Source organism: Triplophysa dalaica, chromosome 5 (genome assembly GCF_015846415.1).
Source record: "Triplophysa dalaica isolate WHDGS20190420 chromosome 5, ASM1584641v1, whole genome shotgun sequence".
Lineage (NCBI taxonomy): Eukaryota > Metazoa > Chordata > Actinopteri > Cypriniformes > Nemacheilidae > Triplophysa > Triplophysa dalaica.
In genome coordinates this window covers 20,539,891-20,564,429 of record NC_079546.1, presented here as the reverse complement: position 1 = coordinate 20,564,429, position 24,539 = coordinate 20,539,891, and the positions used below count along the sequence as shown (strand labels likewise).

Sequence of the window (24,539 nt, the reverse complement as noted above, 5' to 3'; positions counted from 1 at the left end):
AAAGAATCATACACTCAACTTGACTCAGAATCATCTTGTTGCTGTCAAGATCTTACAAGAGAGAAATTAAAGCAAACACCACTACCACCTTCCTTTTTTTCATATGTGTACAAAAGATCTTAGAGAGAATCATCAGCTGTTTGCTCAAGTTTAAGTTTTATTGGAAAAAAAAACGATATGCGATAAAAGTCAGACCAAAGATACTTTATATTTTATCCAAAACGATTCTTAGAAGATTCGCAGGTTTGGGTCACAAATGTTGTTTTCGCTGGCTGACACACATCACACATGCAAATAAGAGAAGGCACATCTTGTTTCTCTCATTTGAATTCTTTCATAACATTAACACTAGACAACAAGACAGCAGGGGAGCCATTAAACAAATAAGCAGGATGTAAAATATGAAAATAAGTCTTTCTAGAGAAATACCCAAATGATGGGAGGTACTGAAGATCAGATGTAATATAATGACATATAAACACAGAGAGAGAGAGAAACAGCAGCAGATTCAGGAGAGAAACACACAAGAGATGAAAAGTAAGAACGGTTTACTTTTTCATTCCTATTAAAAAAATATTTTGATATGACTCAATAACTTCTAATGAATCTTTATGAAGAATTGATAAACTTACTGAAGAGTGTTTTAAAACATGACAGACACGAAAAACAAACTTTGACGTCATACTCAAATATATATTTGATGCACATTTATGTATAGCGGAGACATTTTAAATTCTGTGAATGAATTAATTTTGGTTACAAAAATTGTGAACAAGCAGAAGAATTTTAAGGTCTGATGATTTCAATGTGTCTCTTCCTCAGAAATGGCTCAAACTCTGTTTTTCAGTCTTCTTGTGATTGGTGAGTTCCTGTTTCTGGTTTGTTTTGTAACGTCATGACAATTTACTCCAAAATCAGGACATTTTTGTCTATTATTAACGGTTATATTAAGAGACAAGAAGCATTTCCATAAGCACTTCTATAGAGGCATTACTTATATATGTATATAATAATATGTTTTTTTATGGTGCATTCCAAATACCGAAAATCAAAGAACAGTAAGTTTGTTTTCATTTAAATCATAACAATTAAAAAACATCTAACTTACACAACAAAACAAAATAAAAACATGATTTTGTGATTTTTTTTAAACACTTTGGAAGCAAGCTTTTCATATTCACCTCATTTACTGCATATATGATGTTTTCATTGTTAACACATTGTTTGTGCTACACTGTTTTAACACATTATGTGTGGTTTTGTGTTCATGTTTTGTTAACTTAATAAAAGGGACACAAAATGTGTTCAGACAACACTATTGTTTATAGACCGTATGATATGTAAGGGAGACAGTTCAATTCAGCTCAATGGAATTTAGAATGGAATTTGGAAAGAATTGAATCGAACTGCAACTATTCAAGTCTGCAGCAGATATTCATCTCTAACCAGTGGCGTATCGCAAACGAATTCATTTTATAGAGGTTTGGAATGTGAATTTGGTAAATATTATATAAAGAGGCATCAAGAGCAGAGGTTAAAGAGGAGATATAGACTTCAAAGACAACAGTGCAGTACATTTATGTGCCTTGTTCAAAGACACAATGTAGTTAAGACTTTTGTTATTGACACTGAAGTGTGGCGTATGAAACAAAACACGTGATTGACAAAAGAGAACTAATTTTGTGAAGGGCAAGAGTCAAGATCTCAACTAAAGTGAACACTGACCACAATAATGGTGACATCAAATGAATATTGTGTTCATTGTCAAAAGGGGTTTTGTAGAAATCATTTGGTCAATAAAAGCAATTGATGTGATCTCTTGTTTCTGACCATTTTTAGGTCAATTCAAGCTTCTCTGAATATGTCATACTTATTGTTTAATTATTCAATATTTAGACTTTATCTCATTTCTTTTAGTGTGTCATGACTCATATCTGATAAATTTAGGTACTCTTTACTTGATCACAGAATAAATCTACCTAATCTAATTGAGTGCAAATTGTTGTCTCCATTTCTATGAGTAGATTCAGTAAGTTTACATATAGTTTATTATGCTACCTAATATATTTAAGTTAAATTTATCTGATTTGGATGGGTAGTATTTACAAACACTCAATAATAATTTTGGTTTTGAGCACCGGACGCGTGAGCTCAAGTCTACTCCTGATGGACGATGGGCAGGATTGAACTTTTTTTTATTCTGTCCCAGCAAACAAAGTAGACTGACGTAGAAAATAATTATTTTGTACTTGACTTTGTTTGCAGGCGTGTTTTAGTTCAAAACATTAATCAACAAATAGGCAGTGCATGGATTTCTTTGCGCACTCGGTTAATGTCTGAATTTGCCGGCTTGAATTTTTTCCAAGCATGCTTTGATTACTATGTTGCAAATTGATCAGTTTTTCCGCAACTGTGAAATTAAATAAATATACTGACAACAAAGTAAATAGTTAAAAGTTAAACTTGAGAACAATACTGGGTTACGACTGAGTGCCATTAACTAGAGGTCGGACGATTTTATATATTTGGGATTTTTGAATTAATCGGTATCGGCCGATTGTGCCGCAAATATATAGCCGATTAACCAGCAGGTGCATTTGTGAGCAGCTTCGTTTTGTTGTGGAACACACAACGCGACCTCTGGCGAAATAGTACTGTGCTGTCCCTCTGCCTGCTAACTTTTTAGGGGGCTCATCGTATGAGCACTTTCAACAAGTTGGTATGATTTATTAGGGTTTTCATGAAATGGCTGTATAAAGAAAACCCTTTTTGCCTTGTCAAAAACACATATGTTCACAGCAACCCCTTTTTGGTGTATGTCTGTTTGAGTTACTGCGCACCCCATCCCCCTTCCGTCCGGCCTGTCAACCGTGTTGCCAGATAAGGCGGGTTCCCACCCAATTGGGCTTCTTTTGAACAGGTTAGTCCGGAGAAAAGTGCGCTGTGCGGGTTTACAAAATGTTTTTAAATAAAAAATCCACTCAAGCAGCCATACTTTTCTTTCATTTAGTCGCGTTATGTCAAAATGTTCAGAAGTAATGTAAAGTGCAGTCATAAACACATCATTCCTTAACACAGCCCTTATTGTTGTCACGGGTAGACATGGATGAATAACGATGCAAAAGGTATATTCCAAGGGTTTTAATGAAGATGAATCCAAAACGTACATAAACAGAAAAAAACCGGGAACAGGAAAATCGGGGAAGACAAAACTATGTTGACATTACAATAACCGACACTGAACTGAGAAACAAACAGGGCTTAAATAGAGATGCAAACACTCGGGAAAAACAGAATCAGGTGTGGGACTAATTGTCAATAACGAGGGACAGGAGAAACAGTTGACAATGCAAAACATGTGGGAAACACAGGCAGGGGACAGGCTGAAGTGTTACAGTACCCCATCCCTCCACAGGGGTGCGACCTCGCGTGAAAAACAGATGGGGGTAGGCGTCCTGGAGACCCGTGCGGGACACAGGGGAGAGTAGAGAGGGTCTGCAGGACGTTGCCTCCAAGGCCGGGGGTCCACTCTGGTGCCGGTCGCTTGGGAGGACTTGAGGGTGACTGCCGTACCGGACGCCTTGAGGGTGCCGGCCGCACCGGACACCTTGAGGTTGCCAGCCATACAGGAGGCCTGGAGTGTGCCGGCCGAACCAGATGCCTTGAGGGTGCCAGCCGTTCGGGAGGCCTGAAGGGTGCCTGGCCGATCAGGCCATCCTGCCCATATGGCGCACCCCCAAAAAATATTTGGGCTGAGTCCAGGTGCAGGCTTTAGGGTTGAGCTTTGGGCAGGCTGGCTCAGAGACCACTGGAATGCCGGACGGGATCGGCTCAGAGATCACAGGGAGGCCGGACGGGACCGGCTCGGATATCACAGGGAAGCCGGACAGGATCGGCTCGGGGACCAAAGAGAGGCCGGACGGGACCGGCTTGGGGACCATTGGAGGGCCGGACGGGACTGTGTTCTCCGGCGGGTGGGTAAAGTCCAGCAGCATCCTGTCCACCAGACTGAGGTTAGGGTTGACTCAAGGATCCCCACAGAAGTAGGGACATAGTCCATCGGTAGAAGAGAAGTCAATCAAGTCCGGGCCTTTTTGACCCATATGGCCTTCCATAAATACTGGAAGGCGCTCCGGCTTCAGAGGCTGGGCAGCGCCCTTCGCAGACCCCAGATTTCAGCGCGCTCTGTCTCTTGTGGAGGTTCTCGGGGAGGTCGCGAGGTGAGTTGGATCGCTCGTCGCGTGCATGGACGGGATCGGATGATGATCGATCTCATGATGGTCTCGCTCAAATGGAGTCGAGAACCCAATATCCACCAGATGAGATCGATAAACTCCGCAACGGGTTTGTCCCCGAACTCAGGACCCAGACCCCGAAGGGAGTTATCATCCAACACCATCAAAAAACATGCATTAAGCGAGCGTTCATTTCAGCTCACCTTGCGACTCAGAACGAGGAAGTCCTCCACGTATCTCTCCACGAAAAAGGACGTTGAGCCACAGATAATCCATATCATGGTGGGTTATTCTGTCACAGGTAGACAGGGATGAATGACGATGCAAAAGGTATAATCCAAGGGTTTTAATGAAGATGAATCCAAAACGGACATAAACAGACAAAACCGGGAACAGGAAACTCAGGGAAGACAAAACAATGTTGACATTACAATAACCGTCAATGATCTGAGAAACATACAAGGCTTAAGTACAGATGCAAACACTCGGGGAAAAGGTCTGGGATAGGGAGACTTGTCAATCATTCTGCCGTTGAGATGTGATGACTCATGAGTGAGAGGGTTTTTGCGCTATAAAGGACAAGATTCTGTATATTGCAGCGATCGCAATGCCAAAGTGATCCAAATACATGTTGCATGGTAATGGGAGGGTAACTCAAATCTCACAACGTGGATTACACTTGTGGTGATAGACGACTCAAAGACTTTTTTTTATATAAACATAGTTTTGTAACGAATAACATCAAAGAAAATGTGATAAGATTCTTTCACAAGCTTTATCTCTGTTGTTGTTTAATTTCTCATTGGCTTTTTGTTATAACAGTAACTGAGTGAATTTACATTTAAGATCCCCATTTCCTGCAGCAATCAATATAAAGAGTTTTTGAACTGTTAAAATGTCTGCATTTGGTCATTTACTGAGACATCAAGAAACAGTGTATGAATCTCAACAGTGGTGACCCAGAATGCAATGCGATTATCTTAAGAGGTTTTTTGGTTTCCACCATTGTTAAGACCATTGTTGTTTTATTCTTGATGTCTGCTAGAACATTTGTCACGTGACGGACCTGATGTTAAAGACCTTCAGTATATTATTTATTTTCATACCATGTCATAAATGAGGGCAACAAATCAATTTAAATCACTACCTAAACTCTCAACTCAACTTTATTTATATAGCGCTTTCTACAAATTTCATTGTTACAAAGCAGCTGTATGTGTTTACACATTGATTACAAGTATAACCACTATAGTCATACACCTGTAAAAACAAGAAAAAGGTGAAAACCCAAAAAACAAACTTACAAATGCTCCACACACACAATATGCATACATACTTACACACATCAACGCACACACGCACAGTGAAAGCACCCATTTGAACTCCAAAACTCCAATCGAGAAAAAAAAACTCAGGAGAACCCAAGCCCAACCAGGGGATTCCAGTTCCCCTCTGGAAGCTGCTGCCTCTGCACAAGTTCAACAGTGCTTGCACAACAAAGCTAAAATAAAAATGTAATATAGGCAATAAGCAAGATCTTAAAGTTAATGCGATGCTTTATAGGTAACCAGTGCAAGGTTGACAGAACCAGGGTTATATGCTCATACTTTTTTGTACGTGTAAGATCTCAAGCTGCCGCGTTTTGAACCAGTTGGAGTTTTTGTAATAGGCCTGCAGGGCAACCACCTCAAAGTGCATTACAGTAATCTAGTCTTGATGTCATGAATGCATGAATTAATTTCTCTGCATCTGACAGTGACAGCATATGACGTAGTTTAGATATATTCTTAAAATGGAAAAATGCAATTTTACAGGTGTTGGCAACATGGCTCTCAAATGACAGCGTACTATCGAATACAACACCAAGATTCTTAGCTGACGTCGAGGATTTCATGGAGCATCCGTCAATAGCTAAGCAGTATTCTTGGTTGTTACGTATGGCGGTTTTCGTTCCAGTAACTAACACTTTTGTTTCGTCCAAGTTCAGTAGTAAAAAATTGTTACTCATCCAGTTTTTTAAATCGACTATGCATTCCATTATTCGATGGAGCTGCTGTGTTTCTTGAGGCTTCGAGGAAATACAAAGTTGAGTATCATCAGCATAACAGTGAAAGCTAGTTCCGTGTTGCTTTATTATATCTCCTAGAGGTAGCATGTATAATGCGAAGAGCAGAGGCCCCTAGACTGAGCCCTGTGGTACACCGTACTGGACTTGTGATTTGCGGGACACCTCATTGTTAATTGCTACAAATTGAAAACGGTCAGATAAATAAGACTTAAACCATTTTAATGCTATTCCGTTAATGCAGACATAATTTTCGAGTCTATGTAGGAGTATGCTGTGGTCAATGGTGTCAAATGCAGCACTAAGGTCTAGCAGCACCAATAACGAAATACAGCCACGGTCAGACCCAAAAAAGCAGATCATTTGTAACTCTGATCAAAGCAGTCTCTGTACTGTGACATGCTCGAAATCCAGACTGGAATTCATCATTAATGTCATTCCTTTGGAGGAAGGAGCATAATTGAGTTGAAACTACTTTTTCCAGAACTTTAGATATAAAAGGTATATTCGATAAAGGCCTGTAATTCCCTAGCTCTCTAGGGTCAAGATTGGGTTTTTTGACAAGGGGGCTTATAACAGCCACCTTAAATGCTTTAGGCACATGTCCTAATGTCAGAGATGAGTTAATAATACTAAGAAGAGGATCTATAATATCTGGGAGCATTTCTTTCAGTAGTTTTGTAGGTATAGGGTATAGCATGCATGTTGTTGATTTAGATGATCTAACACAGCAAACTCGCTGGTGTTAAATGTACACCCTGGAGTATATTTGAGTCCATCCCTAAGGGAGTACAAATTTACACTGAAGCAGAGTCTTTCTGGTGTGAAATGTTAATTTATTCATGCAGTTAAATAATCAATTGAGTTCACATTACAAGTGATGATTGATCATTAACGATGAACACCTGCTGTTAACAAACACAATCACTGAATAAACATCAACAATAAGAATTCACTCTGATAGTGTTTAGTGTTTCCTTTAGTTGGTCTCTTGATCCTTGTTTGTCAATGATAATAAAATTCTTCAGTTGTAACATTCTCATTTATTGGTGTTTTTACTCCTGTAAAAGCAAAGTTCAAAGAGGCCAAGTGGCGATTTTGGTGTATGATACAGGACCAAAATGTTATACTTAAAATATTTTGATAATAAGTTATTCTGAACCTGCATAGTAATACCCAATTATTTTTAAAGGGTCAAAATGTTTTATTTAAACACACAGACTTCAAGAATCTTTTAATGCATCTCAATGATGGTGACAATCAACAACAGATTAACTTTAGGTAGCAATGTATTCTGGGTAACATCATGGTAGAAACTCCTCTATGACTCCCAGAATGCATTGCAGTTGATCTGTTCATTTTAATAATTCTGTAGCTTGTCACCATCATTGAGGTTTGAATGATGAGTGTTGATGTCTAGATGTAGCTCTGTATTAATGTTACTTCTTTCTCCAGAATAATTTAAGTGATATTTCGACCGCAGCAGTGTTATTTATGTGTTATATAAAGCATTTTACATTAATAGTGTTAAACTGAAACTAACACAAAATTTCCAGATATATTGCAAAATATCAACCACATACATATTTTACCTCACGTATAACTTTAGCTAAACTTTGTGTTTAACATCTTATGAGTGTTAATAAGACGACAACACTGAAAGAATTAAAATAAACATATATTTTAGCAAGGAGCAAGGAGATTAACTAAAGGAATCATTATTCTCCATATTGGTGACATCATAAATTACTTCTCTTGTTCATGTTTTCTTCAGTGATTGTGTTTGTTAACATCAGGTGTTCATCATTAATGATCAATCATCACTTGTAATGTGAACTCAATTGATTAAATAACTGCATGAATAAATTAACATTTCACACCAGAAAGACTCTGCTTCAGTGTAAATTTGTACACACGTACACTGTAAAAAATGCCTGTGAAATTAACGGTAAAATCCTGTTGTTTTCACACAAAAAACCTGTTATCAGAAAATGTCCGTAAAAACTACGGAGAAACACTGTAAAATTGTCTGTAAAATTAACAGCAAAAATTCCATAGTTTTTACGGAAAAACCCTGTAAAATTCTGTAGTTTTCACAGAGAAAACTGTTGTCAAAAAACGTCCATAAAATACGGTAACACTGTCAAATTCTCTGGGAAATGAACAGTGAAATTCCAAAGTTTTAACAAGGAGTTTTTTTCAACTCCACAAACACTTTTATCACCTTCACTTACAGACACCACTGTCACTTTATTTCTGTTGCACGTCTACAAAAGTTCTTATTGAAAATGAACACAAGTTTACATGTTGATGGTTTTGTTGATTCACCATTATGGTGATGAGTGTTTGCTTTAGTTGTGGTCTTGAACATTTGCTTTCCATGTGAAGAAGTATTTCCACAGTATTGACATCTATGAGTTGAAACACACTGACTCAGGTGGGTGGAAAGCTCAGATAAAGCTAACGCATTATATTATTTGTGTTGGTGAGTAAGTACATGTTCAAGAGTTCAGGTAGTGCTTTAAAGTTACTTGTTGTCCTCATTTATGATATTGAATGAAATTAATTAATATACTGAATGTATTTAACAGCACATCTAAGACATAATAAATGTTCTAGCATATATCTAGAATACAACAGTTTGTCTCAACAATGGTGACAACAGAAAAAACCCTCTAAAGATAAACGCAATGCATTCTGGGTATCATCAAAGCACAAAACTCATCAATGACTCCCAGCATGCATTGCGGCTGTAAGCTTTTCATTTGTTAGTCACCACTGTTGAGATTCATACACTGATTCTTAATGTCTGAGTCAAAGACCAAATGCAAGCTTTTTAACGGTTCAAATACTTTTTAGGTTGATTGTTGCATGAAACATGAATTTTAAAACTAAATTCATTTAGGCATTTGTAACAAGAAATACAATAAGTAATTAAACAACATCCCAGATAAAGAGTAAATACCTAATCACACTTTCATTTGATGTGATTTGCTACAAGACTATGTTTTATATAAAACAATGTCATAGCAGCCCAAAGATAACTGTAAACTTATTTATGACGGCTGAAAGAGGCCAACTAAAGCAAACCCTGATCACAAAAACGTCGACTTTAAATAAACCAATAAAGCATCAAGTCATGGCTGTTATGCTGCAGTCCCTGTAAAGCAGAAGTGATGATCGTCTTCAGTATTCTGACGTATTTACAAGATGAATAGTGGGTGCGGCTGATGTTTTCCACTGTGAATTGATTGGATGAATAAAAACAGGATGTTCCCGTAATTTTACGGTAGTTTGCTGGTAACCACAGCTGCCGGTATTTTTCCGTAAAAACTACGGAATTTGTATTTTCTCTTTTCTTTTCTGATATTAAATGTTTTGTGGGTCACCACTAAGCTGAGGAGTGGAGTCTGTGTTTAACTCATGGTCAGGCAAAGATATTCTGATGTCATGCTGCATGTTGCTTTGTTTAAAAGTGACTTTAATAATGAATTACAAAGAAATAAATTAAGTAAATGTAATGTTATCACTTTTATGCATTTGGACCAAGTTTTCATTTTCTATAAAGAAATGTTAATATAAAAAGCTCAAATGTATTAAGTTCATACACAGTTCGAAGTTTGTGCCCTAAAGTTTTAAACTGCAAAGCTGTTAACATTCTTTTCCTGTATTTTTTACGGAATTTTACTGGTAGCCACAGCTGCCGGTATTTTTCCGTAAAAATTACAGAACATTTTTTACAGTGTACACTGTAAAAAATGCCTGTGAAATTAACGGTAAAATCCTGTTGTTTTCACACAAAAAACCTGTTATCAGAAAGTGTCCGTAAAAAATACAGAAAAACACTGTAAAATTGTCTGTAAAATTAACAGCAAAAATTCCATTATTTTTACGGAAAAACCCTGTAAAAATGCTGTGAAATTAACAGTAAAATTCTGTAGTTTTCACAGAGAAAACTGTTGTCAGAAAACGTCCATAAAAATACGGATAACACTGTCAAATTCTCTGGGAAATGAACAGTGAAATTCCAAAGTTTTCACAAGGAGTTTTTTTCAACTCCACAAACACTTTTATCACCTTCACTTACAGACACCACTGTCACTTTATTTCTGTTGCACATCTACAAAAGTTCTAATTGAAAATGAACACAAGTTTACATGTTGATGGTTTTGTTGAGTCACCATTATGGTGATGAGTGTTTGCTTTAGTTGTGGTCTTGACCATTTGCTTTCAATGTGAAGAAGTCTTTCCCCAGTATTGACATCTATGAGTTGAAACACACTGACTCAGGTGGGTGGAAAGCTCAGATAAAGCTAACGCATTAAATTATTTGTGTTGGTGAGTAAGTACATGTTTAAGAGTGTAGGTAGTGTTTTAAAGTTACTTGTTATCCTCATTTATGATATTTAATGAAATTAATTAATATACTGAATGTCTTTAATAGCACATCTAAGACATAATAAATGTTCTAGCAGATATCTAGAATATAACAGTTTGTCTCAACAATGGTGACAACAGAAAAAACCCTCTAAAGATAAACGCAATGCATTCTGGGTATCATCAAAGCACAAAACTCATCAATGACTCCCAGCATGCATTGCGGCTTTAAGCTTTTCATTTGTTAGTCACCACTGTTGAGATTCATACACTGATTCTTGATGTCTGAGTCAAAGACAAAATACAGTTTTTAACGGTTCAAATACTTTTTAGATTGATTGTTGCATGAAACATGAATTTTATAACTAAATTCATTGAGGCATTTGTAACAAAAAATACAATAAGTAATTAAACAACATCCCAGATAAAGAGTAAATACCTAATCACACTTTCATTTGATGTGATTTGCTACAAAACTATGTTTTATATAAAACAATGTCATAGCAGCACAAAGATAACTGTAAACTTATTTATGACGGCTGAAAGAAGCCAACTAAAGCAAACACTGATCACAAAAACGGTGACTTTAAATAAACCAATAAAGCATCAAGTCATGGCTGTTATGCTGCAGTCCCTGTGAAGCAGAAGTGATGATCGTCTTCAGTATTCTGACGTATTTACAAGATGAATAGTGGGTGTGGCTCATGTTTTCTACTGTGAATTGATTGGATGAATAAAAACAGGATGTTCCCGTAATTTTACGGTAGTTTGCTGGTAACCACAGCTGCCGGTATTTTTCCGTAAAAACTACGGAATTTGTATTTTCTCTTTTCTTTTCTGATATTAAATGTTTTGTGGGTCACCACTATGCTGAAGAGTGGAGTCTGTGTTTAACTCACGGTCAGGCAAAGATATTCTGAAGTCATGCTGCATGTTGCTTTGTTTGAAAGTGACTTTAATAATGAACTACAAAGAAATAAATTAAGTAAATGTAATGTTATCACTTTTATGCATTTGGACCAAGTTTTCATTTTCTATAAAGAAATGTTGTTAATATAAAAAGCTCAAATGTATTAAGTTCATACACAGTTTGAAGTTTGTGCCCTGAAGTTTTAAACTGCAAAGCTGTTTACATTCTTTTCCTGTATTTTTTACGGAATTTTACTGGTAACCACAGCTGCCGGTATTTTTCCGTAAAAATTACGGAACATTTTTTACAGTGTAGGTATGGACTCATATATACACCAGGGTGTACATTTTTACACCAGGGAATGTGCTGTGAATGATTTTAGACAGTTCATCGTGATCTAAGGTAGAAAATAATTGCAATTTCTCCTTAGGGGTGCTGTAGTTAGTTTGTTTAGCGGGTTTCACTACTGGTTCTGGTTTTTAATCTTCTTTAAACGTAGAGGAGCAACTGTGTCTAATGTTTCCGAGAAGGTGGAGTTAAAATTTTCAATAGTAATGTCAAGATCGTCAACGGTTTTACTCATGCTAGAGAATTGAGACAATTCAGGCAGATCATTGAGCTACGCATCTTTGGTAGTTGAAGTAATCGTTCTACCATATTTGTAACAAGGAGTTTGATTTGCAGCCGTAGGCCAGTGAAGCAAACATAATATCAGATAATGATCCGAAATGTCTTCACTCTGCTGAACGATTTTAACATCGTCCACATTTATACCGTAAGATAGTATTAAATCTAAAGTATGATTACGAAGGTGAGTGGGTCCTGACACATGTTGACTAACACCCATGGAGTTAAGAGTGTTTTGAAAGCCAATCCTAAGGCAGCTGTATTGTACACATGGATGTAAAAGTCACCAACGACAAGGACTCTATCTGCGGCCAGTACTAGTTCTGATAAGAACCCACCAAATTTTTTTATAAAATCTCTGTGGTGCCCTGGAGGGTTATATACAATAGCTAGAATAAATTTTAAAAATGTTTTGTCCTTAGTATTAGGTGTCGATACGTGAAGTACCATGACTTCGAAAGAACTGTACTTAAAATTAGACTTCTGAGAGGTAATAAAAGAATTCTTGTAAAGTGCAGCGACACCTCCCCCTCTACCTTTTAGACGAGGCTCGTGTTTATAGTAATAATCTTGGGGAACGGATTCATTTAGAGTAATATAATCATCTGGCTTTAGCCATGTTTCTGTCAAACAAAGCATGTCTATTTTATGATCGGTTATCAAATCGTTTACAAAAAGTGCTTTATTTGAGAGAGATCTAATATTAAGCAATCCGAGTCGTAACAGTTGATTATCTGTATTTTCTTCGTGTTTGATTTGTTAAACGCTCTGGCTCTCGGTAAACATTTGACTAAGGTGGCTGGTGTTCAACAATGTTCAACAATGGCGTCAGCTTCACTTCATCAGTTGAAAACATGCGGATCGATCGAACTGTAACAGAGGTCTGCTACTGCTTGTGCAAACGTCAATCTTTGTTAGAGATCACACATTTTTGCTGCTATGGCGAGGGAAATGACACCGGACTGAATTATATTATTTAACATTAATAACAGAACTGTTAGTTTTGCCTTTTTATACTGGACCCGTGTTGGATAATAAAACAAGCAGATTGACCAGGAGACATTTGCAAGCAGGACTTCAAAAGATGTTTCATAGAAGTGTTTAAAGGGGTCATATTTCGGAAATATGTGTTTTTCTGTGTCTTTGGTGTGTTATAAGTTGCCCATTCATGTATTCGACACGTAAAATAGCAAAAATTTAGATGTCAGAACAAAAGATGCATTGTATCTAAAAGCGAATGTGTACCCAGACCTGCCTAAAATGCCAATTGTAACCCCACGAATGTACGTCACTTTGTGGTATGATTTGACTAAGACCGCCAAAATGTATACGCAAGTAAGATGGGCGGTCTTGTAAATCTCATTGTACCGTCACAGCCTGATGTTCCGAATATGGTAAGCGGCGTAACATTTCCGTGCAGTATTCGACCAATCACTACGCACTAGTGAACTAGCAAATCATAGCACACCTTGCTTTTCAGAGCGATGAGCTTTGTAAATATCTGTGCGTTTCAGAGAGGCGGAGCAAAGAGGAGATACAAACATGCACAGTATGTGGAAAATACAGCGTTATTTAACCCTAAATCGTGTATAAACTTTATATTACATCTAAAGCAAACAATAATATTCGTTTTAGCCGAGTCAAATGACCATTTTAAGAAGTATGCGCGCACACACACACAACATAAGTGTATTATACAGAACAGCTTTCACAGCCGATGTTAAAGTTATGGAAGCTGTTATTTGACTGTTGGTTATCTTAGAATGTGTATAAATGAATTCTTATTACCAGCTGTAGGACTGTGAGGAATGTGAAAGTATTTTAGCGTGTAGCTCAGTCAAATTTTTGCAATCGCTGGAAACCAAACACTATTCCAGCGCGCTTCCTCTTCTTAAAGGAAGGCTGCGCCCATTTTTTGGCGTATACCTTTTGGCAGAGGTCATGCAGTACATTCGAATTTTCACTGGTTTTGATTATTTGGATGTTTTACTTCACATTGTAGTCTGAGGCGCAAAAAGAAGTCACCGTAATAGTGTTAAGTGTTTCCTGTAGTTGTTCTCTTGATCCTTGTTTTCTAGTAATTAAAGTTTTTCACCAGTTGTAATATGATGCGCTACAGGTGTTTCTATTACAGTGAAGGCAAAGTTGAACTATGCTAAGTGATGATATTGGTAAATAATAAAAAGTAGAAACATTCTCCTGAAGAAGTTTTAATTATCTTGTGGTTCAGCAGTGTAGTGATACACAATTATTGTTAAAATGCTCAAAAGTGCTGAACCAAACAAGCACACAGACATCAAGAATCTGTGAAAAAAATACTTTATACAGCAATGCATTCTGGGTAACATCATAGTACAAAATTCCTGTATGACTCCCAGCATGCATTGCAGTTGATCTGTTCACCTTAATAATTCCGTTGCTTGTCACCATCATTGAGGTTTGTATGAAGAGTGTTGATGTCTAGATGTATCTTAGTAACAATATTAAGTCTTTGGGCAAGTAACTGTTTCTCCAAATTGATTCGAATCTTTTTCCAAGAGGAGCATTATTTATGAGTTATATTTATAATTTTACATACACAGTGTTATAACTGAAACCTACAAAGTAAAGCTCCATAATAAACCCTATTTATAAAAGTAGTATTTAATCTCTTTTTTCAACAATGTGCAAGTGTCAGTAAGACAGCAGTACTGAAGCAGTTGTAAAAGTAAAGAATTAACACCAACAGTCCAAAGCTTATACCTTAACGAAAGGAAACTTAACTGGAAAATCTTCAATCTAAAGGAAATCATCAAAATCAACTGTTCTTGTTCATGTTTTCTTGAGTGATTGTGTTTGTTTACAGCAGGTGTTCATCATTAATGATCAATCATCAGTTAATGAATCACTTCATTATCTCATTATCTTCAACACTGTTTCAGTGTTACTTTTAACACCCTATGTAGTGTGGCACATACATACACCAAGCAGTGTTCATTAAACACAGGCCAATTTGCTGTGTGACGACTTTTAGGAAGACAGACACATACAAACTCTACTTACATTTATTTTTATGCACGTGTATACGATGAGATGTCCTTCTGGACATTTTGTTCTTACATGTCAGTTGTTTATTGGTTCTCCTAACCTCCTTTCTAATTTATTGTGATTTAAAAATATATATTTTATTGTTTTCCTTTTCTTATTATTATCATCAATATGTAAAAGAGATCAGAATAGAGATCAGAATTAATTACTAGTTACCCATTACATATTCAATAGTGTAATTAGATTACTGTCCAAATTACTCTGTCCAAAAAGTATTTAGTTACTCATTACTAATTACTTTCTATATCCTACATCAACCTTAGTTAAGTGATTCAAGTAAAGACATGAAACGGCTAATTTAATTAATTCAAATAAATAATATTATTAACTGACCAAAGTATTACAAATGTGAGTATTATACATTAAAGCACAGATTTTTAAGGAAAACTTTGAATTTTGATGTCAATTACACTATTGCACACGCATATATTTCACAAAGTATTTCGTTTAATTACATCAAAAGTAACTGTAATTAAATTACAGAAAACATATGAGTAATCCCTTACTTTACTTTTTCAAGGGAAAAGTAATTAAATTACTGTAACTAATTACTTAGTAACTAGTTACACCCAACACTGCCCACAGTCAGCAATGTAACTCTGGAAATCTTTCCATTTTATGAGGAAAGTTAATATAACTTCATAATCAAACACATGTTAGAAAACATTCCTTCTTATGAATAAGTCTGGCTTATTTAACTGTATTCATTTGACATGTCCTAGAAAAACAAACCCCTGAGTATTGTCACACACACAATGGGTGCGTTCAAATACCCCCACTTGCAGTCTTGGCCACTTGAGAGTGCATGCACACGACAGGAAGGAAGAGCGCAAGTGTGTCCAATGTCTTAAAAATGCCAAAGGGTAGTGCGCTTAATCCACACTAAACCCACACTAGCTTGAATACCGCTTTGGAGCGGTATTAAGGCTAAGGATATCCCATCATGCATCATGTTCTGGATATGAATCATGAGACTTTTTCCTTGGATCTCGCGAGATGTTGCGTAAAGCTTTGAAGTGTATGTTAAACTATTTCTTAAATATTGATTATGTGGCCTCAGCCAGCTCGTGCTTAGGCTCAGCTCTGAGTTCATGTGTTTTAATAAAAACTCGGTCACACTTTTTTTTAAGGTCCAATTCAAGGTATTGATTAACCATTAACTCTTTCCCTGCCAAAGACGAGTTATTACGGCAATCTGTGTTTGTACTGTTGTACAGCAGGTGGCGCTGTTACACATCTTTGGAAAAAGTACATAAGCTCTGAACCTTGAACATATGTTTTATCTGTTTTTAATGATTGTTCTGAGTGTAATCTAGGTGGATTCTTTGAACAAATATTTTTAATTATCTCAGCAGTTTAATCAAAAAGAATATAAATGAAGATAGAAGAATACAGTTTTCTTGTTTGAAAGCTGAGACTCTGTTCTTTCATTTGATATATTGTTTGTCCATAAATTGATTACAGAAAATGTTCCGTGAGCCAAAAAGATTTAGTGAAAATGTTAAAAAAAAAGCTGGCGCTGGCAATTGTTTTTAAAAAGGCTGGCGGGGAAAGAGTTAACTGTGGCATTTGCCTTAATAAACAACTAATTTGTTGCTTATTAATAGTTAGTAAGGTAGTTGTTATGTTTAGGTATTATGTAGGATTAGGGAAGTAGAATATGGTCATGTTGAATTTGTGCTTTATTGGTACTCGTAAACAGCCAATATGCTAAAATGGGAATCTAATAACCAACTAGTTAATACTGACAATTTGTACTTAGTGTTACTAATGTGCTACCAATAACTCAAATTCTCTTTCAGCTCTCTGTTCATTATCTGAAGGCATTCAGCGCCGCTATCACTATATAGACATGAAGATGAACTGGACTGAAGCTCAGACATATTGCAGAGAGAACTACACAGATCTGGCCACAGTCAACAACATCAATGACATGAACAAGCTGAAGGAGACTGTGATGAAGACTGTGAATAACAATCAGGAGTTTGTCTGGATTGGACTGAAGAGAACAGGTGTTTATAAATGGAAGTGGTCTCTGGGTGATCCTGTGAAATATCTGAACTGGGAAACTGAACCATCAAATATCACAAATAATTGTACTGTTATGAGAAATGGAAAATGGCATCAGCAGAAGTGTATTGATAAGCTGGGATTCATCTGCTACAATGGTGAGTGACAGCAAACCTTCACTTCACAAAACATGATCATAAGACAACAATAATAAACATCACAGTTAAGAAACAGAACACATGTGGGTCAGATGAACAGGTTGGAGCTGAACTCTACAGGATTGGACACTTCTGATTTAAGCAAATACACAAAGACAGTCAATGTAACACAGTAGCATCATTACATCTGATTCACTTCTCATCTCTGACTTCAGGTGTTTCAAAGGATTTCATTATCTGTCAATCACAGACTTTCCTTCTCAGCTGTGGTGAGTTCTCTGAGTTTCATCATTTACATGTTCACTGATTTAAAGGCCACATAACATGATGAGAAAATAAAGATTTGTCTGTGATGGATCTGCCATGCCTTAGCAAATCGCAACCAAAAAATTGATTCCATTGCCTCAAAAACAGGGAGCAAACTAGTCTTCAAGTGTGACAGTTTTTATTAAATCCTGCTTACGCAAGATAAAAGGAGAGAGGAAAAAGATGCAAAAATTGTATTCAATTCAAATTAGATCATAGAAAAGATCTGGTACACAAAAAAGGACTCATTATGCTTTAGCCTCTCACTAACAGATGACAAAAATCCATTATCACCTTTCTCAGGGTACAACAAGTAACACTCGAAAGACAAAACATACACTGAATGTGTAAGAGGTGGCCAGCACCATGAAAACAAAAAGGGGAGACAAAACAATCCACAATTTCACAACAGTAACAACACAAACCCTGAAATGAACAAAATACATTTGACTAAATTTAGAGCCATGGATAACTTTAGTCAATGCAAAAATAATTATATTTAACAAACTCGCATTGATCAAGACATCACATTTTCCAATGTCCCCTCTAATACTTGAAAGTTGGTGCAGTCTCATTTCCTTAGAATTCCCATAAAACAGATCAACTTCCTGTTTGAATCTCTTTGTCACTAGGCTGGTCCATTCCAACAACACACGAGGTATTAAACATTTCTTTTAAACAATTTAAACAAGTCATCTTAACTATAAATGAACTAACAATTTGAGCTAAGTTTTTATAAATCACATTCTAGCCACAGAGAAATTTGAACTGGTTTTAATGTTTTTATCTTAAGCCACATAACTAAGCCCGTGCACTGACTCAGTACAATGACAAAATAAAAGATCTTAAATCAAACCAACATAGTAATGTCCTTTTATTTATCAATCAATGCAAAGATAATGGTATCAGAATTGTGTGGCCCAAATCCCGGCCATCACATTGTCAAACACAATTGTCTGTAATGTGACTTTTTATGAACAGATCAGGGAACTATTAAAGTCCTTTCAGCCAATTATGGGCGTACAGACGGACAGACCTGCTCTACTGGAATAGAAGATAACAAGATCTCAAATGTTCAGTGCAGTCTGAACACATCTCTAACTGTGGCCACTCGGTGAGAACAGAAACATTATTAAAGAGTTATCAGATATTATCACATCATCTTTATATATTTTTGATGTTTTTTGTATTTATTGTCACAGATGTGATGGAGAAACTAATTGTTCTATGGTTCTGAACAATACAGTTTTCACTGATCCTTGTGTTGGAACTTACAAATACCTGAATGTGTCTTATGAGTGTGTTGAAGCACCACCAAGTGAGTTTTACACCCAACTGACACCAGACCCTCATAAAACACTATACAGAGTAAAGTTTAAGTGTATTTTAAGTGTTGTTTATTTATTTAGTAAGTATATAAGTTACAGTCTGCTAGTAGTGAACCTGTAGGTGTATTATTTTAATACTGCTGGGGACTAAACTGACCTCTTCTAAGGCTATGAAATTAGACTTTTAAGTGTAGTCTAAGTTTAAAGGAGGTATGAATTAAAATCACAATTTTAACCTGAGCTTATGTTATTTAAGAGGGAATCGTGTTCACGCGAACATCATATAAGTGTCAGAACTGAAAACGCCCTTGATACTGATGAGGAAAAAATGCTGATCTTGCAGTTCAAAAATTTCTCAGACAAAGAAGGTCCAGGTGTCTAAGATTTTACTTTATTTGTTCAAGTCAAACAAAGTGAGATGTTTCCCAAAAGCATCAGAAAATTTGGTGTTTTCCAACCTCTAGTTATAGTGAAACTACTCAGAGGTGTTTCCTTTCGAAACCAATCAGGTATATTCCCGCTATCTCTTATTTTTTATTATCCAACTGTCCTTGTCTGCCACCATTATTTCTAGGCAACAAGGTTTTTGGTCTAATGGTGGAATTTCAACCTTGACTCATTTTTGTAAAAATAAGTTGTGCTATAATGCATCATAAGTTTGACTTAATTGTGTCAGGCCTTTAAAACATCACTGGATTTTGTATTGCTGAAAATGATTAAAATGTTTTATGAAAGCAATTACTGAATAAGTACACATGATTCTATCATGCTTTAAGTATATTGATTCTATCATTCAAACAATCTTGATTCTAATACTCATCTAAGGTAATATGATTTCTGATCTTCTAACACAAGTATGTTACAAACATTCCTATGAATACTTCTTCATAACCGGGGTAAATAACAGTCCCCATAGGATACAGGATATGATCAAAATTATACACAATAATACTGAGATTACATCTGTTATTGACACCAGGCCTAGCGAACGCCAGGTTCTGGAATGCACTTTGAACACCGCCTCCACACAGAAAGAATATCAAGGACTACTTCTCTAGCCCACCCACTGGTTCGCGCATGATAATTCTGAAGTAGCACAAGTGACGTGGAACCAGGTAGAACGAGCAAGCAACAAACAAATATGCCGTTAAAGATAGGTAGATATTGTGCCACCCCTGGTTGTGGAAGAATACAGTCTCTGCATAACCTTCCTTCAGATTTTGAATTAGGAATGCGCGGTTAAAGTTTATTTTTAAAGACATTCCAGCTCATTTTGGAAAAACAAGGAGCGTTTGAGCATTTCGAGGATCCCATCGTGAACAAGGCAAAAAGATTAAAAAGCAGTGCTGTGCCTTCAATATTGGATCCGAAATGAATGCTGCAGCAATATTATGCGAATAAAACATTTGCATTACTATTGCTTTGTTAGAGATCGCTTGATGTGCCCTGAGCACTATTTGCACGAGATTAGTATTACCTGGGGACCTCTAGTCATTTGTAATTCTTGCAGAGCTTGTCTGTGATCTTAAGCCCATGCGAATGGGATCTCTGTGCAGGGGCGCCGCCAGGACTTTTGGGCCCTATGACAAAAAATCTATTTGGGCCCCCTCTGCGCAGGTGTGGTCATAACATCTCTAGGACCTAACTGTCCCATCAAAAGCTTTACATAACGCTAATTAAAGCCTTGCAACTGTCCTGCTTCTTGTAGTTCAATACTAGTACTAGCACAATATTTACTGCTGGTGATTTGTACATGCATGCAAGTCTAGTATGCAGTTCACAATTTGATGCAAGATTAAAAGCAACCATTAAAATGTGCTAAGGACTTCTTTTACAGTCTCAATGTATTTTTATTGTAAAATTTGACAAAATGGAAAATTCTCTAAACAAAATTATTATTAATTATTATTATAATTATTAATGAAAGATTTAAAAAATGAAAAAATTAACACTTAAAAATGAACATCATCCTCTCAAAACAATGAAAATGGCAGATTTTATTTACTTAGCATGCGCATATATGCCAACAAGAAAATAAAGTGGACATGTAAAATGGAATTTCCACACCAGGGTTATTATAGTGCTAAACGTTTCCCTGCACTGATTAAATGGTGATTAAATGTAGGCTAACACTAGACTTTTGTTTGCTAGCTTATTTCACTATGGACAGACTTTAGGCCAGTGGTTCTCAACTCTGGCCTGCGAGATCCATTTTCCTGCAGAGTTTTTTCCCAACTCTGATATAAAACCTGAACAAGCTAAGAGCATCTTTAGAATAGATGCGTTCAACCTAATGCGGTGCTGCGCAAATCTATCATCGTATGACATTAAGTGTCGCAAAAGAGATTCAAATTCAGATTGCGCAGTACGCATTTGAATCGCTCTCGCGGTACTTTAATCTGATATGCCAAACAATCTGCTTAGCCCAACAGTAAGTTGAACGCGTCTGTTCCTGAATTTACTGAATAGCCTCTTCAGGTGTTTTATCATAGTTGGTGCTGAACTCGGAAGGAAAGTGGATCTTGCGGGCCAGAGTTGAGAACCACTGCTTTAGGCTGCCCACCTTTCTTAAGATCATGCTTTAAAGTGTCTTCAATGCCCATTAAAAACGAGCGTTTATAGAGCTGGCCTCAATACCTTTGTAGAAAATAGCCTATTTCTTAATGATTTTGATGTTTATGAATGTGAAAATCACTCGAATTCCATAAGTACACCTCATACAACAGTATAAAACAACAAACAAGCCCGGTTCATCTCATCTTGAAGTCTGGGGTCTTTTAACTCCAGTCCGCGGGGTCTCCCCACACAGAATGATTTATATGTCTCCCACATGAACATATGAATAAGGCCGTTTTCAGACTTGGCTCATTTGCTGCGCTACGAACTTGAGTGCGACTGTTCCCGGCGCCCCCCGCAGCGTTGGTTTGGTTTCAGACTCAACTTGATTCTGTGGTACCCTGGTGCGTTTGCGTTTGTCTGACGTCATCAAAAATGTGCACTGTGCATTAAAGAAAACTAAACACGGATCAATATATTGTGTTTTTCTTCATTGATGCTATTATGCACTAGAGGTAATGAGATTTGGGTTTACTGTATGCTTGTGCATGCTGTTGGCTTTCTGCTGCTTGCAAACAGACTATTTTGAGGATACAGTGTATTAGCATTGCCCTGCCACTCTGATTACACGTGCAATGCTGAAATAAGATGCAGCCTGCACTCTTGCTCGAATCCAAGGTAAATCATCAACATTATTGTCTCTTACATGTGTTTTATTGAAGGAAATACATCGCAATCGGCTTAAACGCAATGCGCAGGTCACTTTACTTCCTCATCAAGTGGGCACCCGGGTCCACGTTGCTTTCATATTCATGCGAACCCCACCACATTTCGAGAGCAACCATATTCAGACCACCTGCTTCAGGTCGTCTCGAGTTCGGTAGCCAAGTGTGCACCAGGGTTCGCTTGACAGCTTACACATTAGAGTTTTTTCATGCGAACCGCACCCCGTTCCGAACTAAACTTCAAGTGTGAAAGCTCCATAGGTCAAATCAGATTCAGTCAATGAGATAATGAAGTGAAGATTGAGTCATTCACAATCACTGAAGAAAACATGAACAATAAGAAGAAAAACCCTCATCGTGTTTAGTGTTTCCTTCAGTCGACTTCTTGACTCTTGTTCTCTTATATTAATGTGTTTGTTGGTTAGCTGTGATTGTTTGTTTTATTGTAAATGTTGTCAGTTTGTCTAGATGATACACTGGAAGTAGTGTGCTGTTTTCATCACTGTTTGTAACCTGTGACATCACTCCTCCACTTTCATATGTGTTTTCTGTTCTGGCACCTGAACAAGTGAAGCATTTATCAAGACTTTTAGAAGAAATATTTTTGTGTAGATTGACATCTGAACTGTAAGTGTAATGAGAATGAATAAAAATCATGAGACTTGAATCTTTATGTTCTTCAACAGACAGCAGTAAATCATACATCATTAATACTTCTAGTAGAACATGGAGTGAAGCTCAGAGTTTCTGCAGACAGTATCATACTGATCTGATCAGTGTGAGGAACCAGACTGACAATCAACTGATCCACAACATCATTAATGATCCTCACACATCTGTCTGGATTGGTCTGTTCAGAGGCTCGTGGGAGTGGTCAGATAACACTGACTCCGCCTTCAGATACTGGGACTCTGGTCAACCTGATAATCAAGGTGGTTCTGAAGATTGTACAGTGACCAAAGTGAATAATGAGGGGAAATGGCATGATGTATCTTGCAGTGACTCTTACACTTTTGTGTGTCATGAAGGTCAGTTAATAAAAGTCAATGTGTGTGTTTGACGACAGAAGTTTCTTCATGATGAAACTGATCTCAGTTCAGTCACAGTGTTTGTGTTTTGTTCTCATGTTCAGTTGTTTGTGTTTATTGTGTGTTCAGATGAGCTGATATTGATCCAGAAGAATCTGAGCTGGACTGAAGCTGTGAAATACTGCAGAGAGAATCATGTGGATCTGGTTTCAGTTGATTCAGAGGAGATTCAGCTCATGGTGACTGAAGTTCTTCATCAGGCCTCGACTGCTGAGGTGTGGCTGGGGTTACGTCACTCCTGTGGGCTGGATCTTTGGTTCTGGGTGAAAAGAGAGAGGGTGTGTTATGGGAATTGGGCTCCAGGGAACGAGACAACACTGAATGACTGCAGCGGTGAACACAGAGCTGGAGCGGTTCAGTCTGGAGGAGATCATAAGTGGATCAGCCTTCCTCGATCTCAAGAACTCAACTTCATCTGCACCAGAAATAAAGAAAATTAAATCATGTGTGTCTGTCACTTTCTGTGATGTAGATCACTTCAGATGATGTAAACAACGCTGGTGCAGAAGAACTTCCAGTCTCAGTTTTTTTAACACAACAAACAGAACATTTATAATCAATAAACCAAAATGTTAAACTAATATCTTTAAGATTTAAATGTGTATATAAGATTTATAAAGAGATAAATAAAAACGGAAAAATGAATGTCTCTGGACCAGTGTTTACATTACTGACATTTATTTGTGGATGTCAAGATGATGACATGAGTTTAATAACAGATGATAGTGATGTGTGTGTTTACTGCTTTAGGTCTTTCAGCTCATGGTGTTATTTTAGCACTTTCTCATATTTATAAATGTCTGCTTGATCTCTGACACAGAATATTCTGGATGTGAAATAAAATCTGGTGAAGGGGACTTTCTGTATGTATGTTAATCAGCTAAAATAAACTCCAGACGACTTAAATCATAACATTTCTTTGTGTTTATATATGATATGAAAGTGCCTAGATACTGTCTACATAAATGTAGCAAAATAGATTGGAATTAACTGAATTAATTTGTTTTTATACACATTTATAAATGCAGGAAAGAAAACATTTAGCCTTCATAGAAACAGAAACAACT

At 36.9% G+C, this 24,539-nt stretch overlaps 1 protein-coding gene across 1 annotated transcript; it reads left to right on the top strand.

Annotated features, from left to right (window-relative positions):
• The first annotated feature begins 513 nt into the window (after positions 1 to 513).
• Positions 514 to 24,330, top strand: LOC130420950 (C-type mannose receptor 2-like). Its single transcript, XM_056748512.1, has 5 exons — positions 514 to 537; positions 823 to 861; positions 17,104 to 17,473; positions 23,078 to 23,412; positions 23,542 to 24,330. Exons 1-5 carry the CDS (start codon positions 531 to 533, stop codon positions 23,910 to 23,912), a joined length of 1,122 nt encoding a protein of 373 aa, XP_056604490.1. The 5' UTR covers positions 514 to 530; the 3' UTR covers positions 23,913 to 24,330.
• The last annotated feature ends 209 nt before the right edge of the window (positions 24,331 to 24,539 follow it).